This window comes from Mycteria americana, unplaced genomic scaffold (genome assembly GCF_035582795.1).
Source record: "Mycteria americana isolate JAX WOST 10 ecotype Jacksonville Zoo and Gardens unplaced genomic scaffold, USCA_MyAme_1.0 Scaffold_46, whole genome shotgun sequence".
NCBI lineage: Eukaryota > Metazoa > Chordata > Aves > Ciconiiformes > Ciconiidae > Mycteria > Mycteria americana.
In genome coordinates, this window is record NW_027445633.1 from 52026 (window position 1) to 59859 (window position 7834).

General features: G+C 52.8%; 1 protein-coding gene across 1 annotated transcript; it reads right to left on the reverse strand.

Annotated features, from left to right (window-relative positions):
• Positions 1 to 6685: 6685 nt before the first annotated feature.
• Positions 6686 to 7621, reverse strand: LOC142403840 (olfactory receptor 14J1-like). Its single transcript, XM_075490140.1, has one exon. It carries the CDS (start codon positions 7619 to 7621, stop codon positions 6686 to 6688), a length of 936 nt encoding a protein of 311 aa, XP_075346255.1.
• Between the last annotated feature and the right edge of the window lie 213 nt (positions 7622 to 7834).

A 7834-nucleotide genomic window follows, 5' to 3' on the forward strand; every position in this document is an offset into this window, starting at 1 on the left:
TCTCCTTCAGGTCGCTAGCCAGATTCAGCTCAAGTTGGGCTTTGGCTTTCCTAAGCCCATCTCTGCACACTTGGGAAGTTATCATCGATGTCCTCCAGAAACCTTTGGGATGGTTGTGCCTTGCTATCTTGCTCCTCAGGCAGCTACCTAGGTGGTTCAATGCCAAGACCAGGAGGACCAGGTTGTGAGAACATGAGGCTTCTTCCAGTGGCCTGAAGAAGGGCTCATCTCCTTCTTCCTGATCAAGCACTCAACCACAGACACCCACTGCAAGGTCACCCATGTTGGTCTGCCTGCTAATCCTCACTCACAAGCTCTCGACAGGCTCATCATCTATCCCAAGGCAGAGCTCCAGGCTTTCCCACTGCAATTCCATTTAATTATGCTCTCCTCGTTTTACTTATTAGCTGTCACATCCTTTCATTCCTATTGCTGTGACCTTGTTAGAGGCACCACAAGCCAGGTTAGCCATCTGCACACCCACGTTAACCTCTGACACAGTGGACCTTCACTCCAAGTGGACCTCAAGAATCTCTGGGCTTTGACCAAAAGAAACATCAAGAAGTTTTCCAAAGAGAAGGGGTCTTCTCCTTCTGATCTTCTGATGTCATGCATGAGAGGCCAGAACCATACTGTTGTACTGCTTTTTGGCTAGGATAGTTTTAATTGTCATCATAGTAGCCCATATAGTACCGTTCTTTGGATTTGTGAACCAAAACAGTGCTGATAACACAGCGATGTTTTAGTTACTGCTGAACAGTGCTTGCACAGCATCAAGGCCTTTTCTGCTTCTCATGCTGCTCCACCAGCAAGTAGGCTGGGGGGGCACAAGAAGTTGGGAGGGGACAGAGCTGACCCCAACTGACCAAAGGGATATTCCATACCATAGGATGTCATGAGTGAGTGAGCAGCTGTGTGGGACTGAGCTGTCTGCCAGGGTTAAACCACACCACCCGTCCATCAAGGCAGGCTCAGACATGACTGGCTGAGGAGCAACCTCAAGGAGGAGGGTTTGGGCATTACTGGGAATGCCATAGCAGGCAGTGGTGCTACACAGGAATATGGCCATGAGCACATTGGGCTGCACTGGGAGGAGTGTGGCCACCTAGGCAAGGGGAGGTATTGTCCATCTTGACTCAACACTGCTGTGGCCACATCTGCAGTAGTGTGCCCCAGTGTGGGGCTCCCCGTTCTGGAGGAATGGGGAGGAACTGTTATGTGGCCAGAGAAAGTCTGCCAAGAGATGCTTAGGGGTTATGTGAGGAGAGGCTGCGAGACCTGGGCTTCTTTAGCCTGGTGAAGTGGAGGCTGAGGGAGGAATAGTGGTAGCTCGGGGACAGCTTGATAATTGCTTTCAGAGATGATGGCACTTTTTTTGGTAGTGGGAAAGAGCATGAGAAATGTAAACCACCAGAAGCTGCAGCTTTGGAGGTCCAGAGTGCACCTCAGGATAAAGAAATGTCATCCTGAAGGTAGTGCTCTGGTGCAAACCATCACCCAGAGGGAGTCTGGATCAGCCCATGGCTTTGTGTTTCAGGGAACAGCTGGCAAGGATGGAGAGACAGCAGCACAGGTAGGGACATACTGGGGTGAGAAGAAGGTGGGGAAGCACGTTGGGTGTCTGCAGCCTGCAGGGAAACAGGCAGAGGCATGGGACAGTGTAGGAAGGCGTGTGGTGCAGATGGCCAAGGGCGCTGGCAAGGCTGAAAGGCCCTGACAGAACCGAGGTCTTTGTCCCCTTGGCTATGGCTGATGTCCCTGCCACAAAGGCCTAAGAGGAGACACATCGTCCTCATGGTAATGGGGTCTCATTGCCTCCTTGCACCCACCCCGGGGAGCCTGGGAGGTGTCGTACCATTGTCCTTCACTTGGCATTGCACTCCCCACATCCCAAGGAAGAGCCCTGAGTCACACTGGAGGGACTGGATCTCCCTTCCCAGGGCCTGAGGGTCAGGGCATGGCCATCCTCCTTCATCCAACAAGCCAAGGGTTTTCTCAGCATCAGCATTGCCTGCACTTTGCCTTTGCCTGCCTGTCATCATGGCCTCCAATTACCTGCTCTAACGAGTCCCTTGGGAGGCTTTGTCAGTAATGGCCCTCAGAGGGGCCCATTAATGCTTCAAGGTACTTTGGGCTTTGCTTCTGACTTTGACTTCTTGAGAGGTTTCTTCAGTCTCCTCTGAGTACCTGATGTTCATGGACTCAGCACCAAACACACGATGGGGCTCATTAAAATACAGAAAGCCCTAATGAGCCATGTCTCTTCCCATAACTTTCTTCAAGTCCTCAAGACTTGTACAACTAATTGGAGAGGTTTCAGTTAGGTACTAAATGATGAAGATTTTAAGGAAGATTTCATAAAGGAGGATTTTTTTTAAAGGGTATTTTCTATCCTGTTTCAGTTTACAGAAGAAGTGATAGCAGCATTCTACAATGGATATTGATCCAGAGGGTCTTCTGAAGGCACCTGGACAGGCAGGAGAAGCTGTCCCTTGAGTTCCAACAGTGTATGGACAACCTTGCTCCTCACCTCCCCAACCCCACCATTTCCCTCATCGGCCATCTGGGATTTGCATCACTTTTCCTCACATCAGACTTCTCCACTGAGGGCTGCAGCTGGATGGTACAGCTCCTTTGCACCAGCTCCCGCCTGCTTTCCTTAGAGAACTGGCTGCACACAGGCACAGAAAGCTTTCTCTTCATTGCCAAGAAACAAAAATTAAACACGATATAATTTAATAAACATTAAAACTGTCTCCTCAGCTGTATGCCAAGTCTAACGTGGCCCACCTTTCACAAGGGATTTCCGTACAAGAACAGTTTGAGACAGAGACATAAGAAAGGATAGATATAAACACAATTAAGGTCTTCACTAAAGCGCTAATTAGACTTCTGAAAGATGGGGCAAGTTTCTAAGTCCCTGAAGCTCAGAACAGAAACCAGACAGTTGAGAGGCATCTGAAGTACCAAAGAGCAAGTGGAGGAGGAAACCTGAGAGCAATGGGAAGGGCATGCGTCCACATAGTCTACTGAAAAGATGTCCTTAGGCATGGCCATTGCATCAGGAGAGGTGGGAACACCTGAATGACGAGGGAGATGAAAGAGTAGACAGAGGAGTGGTCATACAAGCACAGGGGAAGATCAATAGTTCTTCTCCTGCCATTAGCACACTCCCAGGAAATTCCCATTCTGTCATGGTGGGAAAACATTGCCATTTCTTAAAAGTACTCAAATGATTCAGTTGGTGAAAATGTGCTTGTATCTTTTTTTTAAATGTTAAAAAAAATTGTTCACCTTTCCAGGCAGCCATCAGTTGTCGGACCATAAAGAGGCAGTGCCACTTTTAGGGGCCCCAGTGTACCTGAGGTGCTGGCCTGGCATTGGCGTCTATCAGAGAGGACCTGTGGCAGAGCAGAGCACCTTGCAAGCTGCAGGTGGAGGCTGGGCAGGGCTTCCCGGGGCATCTCCACTGGCACCAGGTGTCTGTGTCCCTGTACCTGAAGGCATTTGTGTCCTACATCCATTCCCAGTTCTGGACAACACTTTCCTTTTCGAAAAAAAGGAAATCCCTTCTCAAAGACTGAAATGAAGCTGAAAAGTGTGCTGACACATGTCTTAGCTTTGGCTCTTTCTCTTCAGTTCTCCTTACTTTCATTTCCATTGACATTAACTGACATCTGACAGGCATTACAACAGGATTGTTTTGTGTCTTGCACAGAGCTGCTTGCGCCCAAACCTTTCCCTGGCCAGGACTCCTGTCTTTGCCCAGAGCAAGTCACACTGAGGTGTCGACCTCTCTTCACTGCTTTCGATGTTGGTTTAGATGGTCACTTACAGCACAGGAGCATTCAGGCCCCATAAACATCTGCTCTGCTTCATTTAGAAACAGGGCCCAACAGCATCGTAGGATCATAAGAGAACTGAGGTTGGAAGGGACCTCAGGAAGTCTGCAGTGCAACCTGTATGAAACAGGGTCAGACCAAGTTGTTCAAGGCTTGATTCAGTCCGAGTTGGAAAACCCCCAAAGACAGAGACTGCACAACCTCTCTGGGTGACCTGTTCTACCACTTGCAAGAGCTCATGGGGAAAAAAGATTTCCTTATGTGCTGGCTGAACCTCTCCTGCTTCACCTTCCTCCCATTGTCTTTTGTCGTCCCAACATGCCCCACAGTGAAGAGCCTGGCTCTGTATTCTCCATGACCTCCTCATAGGCACTGGCAGGATGGGGAGAGGCCCCCCCGGCGTTCCCTCCTCTGCGCTGGACAAGCCCAGCTCCCTCAGCCTCTCCTCACAGGCAAAGTGCTCCAGTCCCTGGCTGTCCTGAGGGCCCTTTGCTAAACCCACTCCAGCTTGCCAGTATCTTTCCTGAATAGGGGATCTGAAATGTAGATGGAACATTCCAGAGAATCCCTTCCCTCGATCTCCTGGCCGTGCTCCTGGTCATACAGCCCAGGACCCTGCTGGCCTCCCTTGCTGCCAGGGCACACGGCTGCCTCCTGTCCAGCTCCCTGACCACCAAGACCTTTCCCACAGGGCTGCTCCCAGCCAGGCAGACCCCAGCCTGTGCCATCACCACGGTGAGTCCCCTGCAGGGGCAGAAACTGCCATTTGTCCTTCTGGGGTTTCATGAGGTCTCTGCCAATACGTGCTCTCCTCCTCCTTGAACCCCTTCATTGAGCAGAGAGGCCTGGGAGACCTTTTCAGTAAAGAGTCAGGCACAGAAGGCATTGAGTGCCTCAGCCCCAGCATCAGTGTCTGCTGGTATTAAATCACCCTCCTCAGTCAGCAGCAGCCCTGCATTTCCCTTGTTCAGCCTTGGTCTCTAACACAGCCATTAAAGCTCTTCTTTTTGCTCCTGATTTTCTTGCCGTCACGAACTCCAGGTGAGCTTTGCCTTTCCCATACTCATACCTGCACAGCAAAAGCAATGTACATAAATTCCTTGTCTGTACCTGTCCTTGCTGTCATCCCCTTGGCAGCTGCTCCGTGGCCCCTGTCTGTGCCCTGTCCTGGGACGTCCAAGCCCCGCAGCCTCTCGTATGGTCCCACAGCCCCACTGTGCAGGCACAGCACAGGACAGGGTGCATTCACGGTGGGGAACGGTCCCTCTGACATGATGCCCACAGCAGTCCTTGGGGCTTTGTCACCCCATGGCCTTCCTCTTAGGCAGCCTAGCCAAGCTCCAGCAGAGGCCATGTCAGCTGTGGGGCTTCACAGACAGCCATGCTCCAGGGCCTGCCAGGGTCTGGGCCAGGAGAGAGACCGGGCAGGGCTGGGCATTCCCCTGATACAGGCACTGAGCCCAGCAGGAGGATGGAGATGACCTCGCAGCAAAACTCACCCATAAACCTGGGCTGAGCAGCCAGTGCTGGAAATGGCTGGTGAGAGAGTCTGGGGGGTGATGACTGCCCTGCGTCACCTTCCTGGTCTGTCTATGCCACCAAGGGCATGGACCAGCCCCCTCTCATCTGTGCTTTCAAGTCTCAGCTCCCTTCCATAAGCCCAGGCTCTATACTACAAACCCAATGGAGGGTGTCCTCAATCTGCATGGGCACACAGCTCAGCTAACTTTGGCATTTTCTGGGCACTTTCCAGCCCAGCCCAGCCCCTCCTCGGATCTCCCCATCTCCCCTGCCCTCTCCCCACCACAGCACAGCACAGCACAGCAGCCCAGGCTGGGCTGGCCCCATGGCAGTGCCCACCGCAGGGTGCTACAGAGCTCTGAGCACCCACAGAACAGCCCCTGCCCCTCTGAAGGGCACAGCAGCTCTCGGGGGGCAGAGGAGGGTCAGCCTCCCCATCAGCCCCGGGGCTGCTGCATGAGGAGACAGAGGCCAGTGTCTCCCTGTGTCCCCTGCTCTTGTCCCCAAGAGATCCCTGTTGCCAACTGCTGGCAGCCCCTCTGTGCCAGGCCGTCTCCCCAGCACAAGGCTCCTGCCCTGGGACTCCTCTGGCTGCTCCTGCTGCCCCAGTGACAGAGCAGCCTGTCCCAAGCTGCTGCATGCAGAAATAAGTTTCTCTGTGTCATCAGTTTCCCCCTGGAACTAGAGAGTTGTGCCTTTGCTCTTCTGCAGGGATCATCCATGCCCCTAGAGAGCCTTTCCCCAGGGGACTGTGTCTGTGCTGGCCTCATCGGATGCTTCTGCCCCCTTCCCATGCTCCCTGCAGGGCCTCAAGCTGGTGGTGCTGCTCTGCAGAGCCAGCAGGCTGTGGTGCATGAGAGCCACGGGGAGAGAGTCCCAGGAAGATCCCTGCTGATCATCACCATCTCCAGGGGCACCGGCACCCAGAAGTGAAAGCTCAGTCCAGGTCTCCTTCCCTAATTCATCGCCCCAAGCCATCCTGCCCTCAGCCCATGGAGAACCCAAGCACAGCAGCACGGCCTTACAGGGGCCATTTCTTCAGCCTGTTCCTGATCTCTGCTTTGGAAGAAGAGCACAACCTTGAGACAGCGGCACTGAGAAACCCCCTTTTATTACAGAGATGTGACATGGGAGGCCAGCTGTGCCATCGTGCCAGACAAAAGTGCAAAGACCTCTGGGTGAAACAAAGTGGGTTCATGCCTCTGGAGAAGTGGAAGGAAAACAGACAGTTACAGAGAAGCAGAATTATCACAGAGACATTCCCAAAGCACAGGAGGTTCCCCACATACATTGGAAATCACTTGTGAATAAACATGGGCAGCTTATTGCTGCTGAAAGACTACGGGATGAATCACCTTCTTCAGTGCATCTTTGATCTCCTGGTTCCTCATGCTGTAGATGAAGGGGTTCACTGCTGGAGGAACCACTGAGTACAGAACAGCAACCAGCAGATCCAGGGATGGAGAGGAGATGAAGGGGGGCTTCAGGTAGGCAAATGTGCCAGTGCTGATAAAGAGGGAGACCACAGCCAGGTGAGGGAGGCACGTGGAAAAGGCTTTGTGCCGTCCCTGCTCAGAGGGGATCCTCAGCACAGCCCTGAAGATCTCCACATAGGACAGCATGATGAAAATAAAACATCCCAACACTAAACAGGCACTAACCACAATAAGCCCAACTTCCCTGAGGTAGGAGTGTGAGCAGGAGAGCTTGAGGATCTGGGGGATTTCACAGAAGAACTGGTCCAGGGCATTGCCTTGGCAGAGGGGTATGGAAAATGTATTGGCAGTGTGAAGGAGAGAATTGAGAAACCCGCTGCCCCAGGCAGCTGCTGCCATGTGGACACAAGCTCTGCTGCCCAGGAGGGTCCCGTAGTGCAGGGGTTTGCAGATGGCAATGCAGCGGTCATAGGCCATGACAGTGAGAAGACAACACTCTGCTACTATCAATAAGGTAAACAGAAAGACCTGTACAACACATCCTGCGTAGGAGATGGTCCTGGTGTCCCAGAGGGCATTGGCCATTGCTTTGGGGAAAGTGGTAGAGATGGAGCCAAGGTCAATGAGGGAGAGGTTGAAGAGGAAGAAATACATGGGGGTGTGGAGGCGGTGGTCGCAGGCTACGGCAGTGATGATGAGGCCGTTGCCCAGGAGGGCAGCCAGGTAGATGCCCAGGAAGAGCCAGAAGTGCAAGAGCTGCAGCTCCCGCGTGTCTGCAAATGCCAGGAGGAGGAACTGGGTGGTGGAGCTGCTGTTGGACATCTGCTGCCTCTGGGTGTGGGGTTCTGTCCTTAGAGGAAGAGTCAATGAAGAGTTAGGGGAGACTTCTTTGAGGAAAATCAAAGTCTTTCTTCTAGACCTGCACCCTTATACACCATTCCCCCTACACAATTCCTTCTCTAGGAGACCTTCCTTAGCTCTGTGCCTGGAGCTCTGGGTGGTGCTGGTGAGTGTGCCCTGAGGAGAAGGGCCTCT

What these genes read in the sequence shown, in the direction of transcription:
- LOC142403840 (XM_075490140.1), bottom strand. Translation starts at nt 7,621, where the DNA reads ATGTCCAACAGCAGCTCCACCACCCAGTTCCTCCTCCTGGCATTTGCA.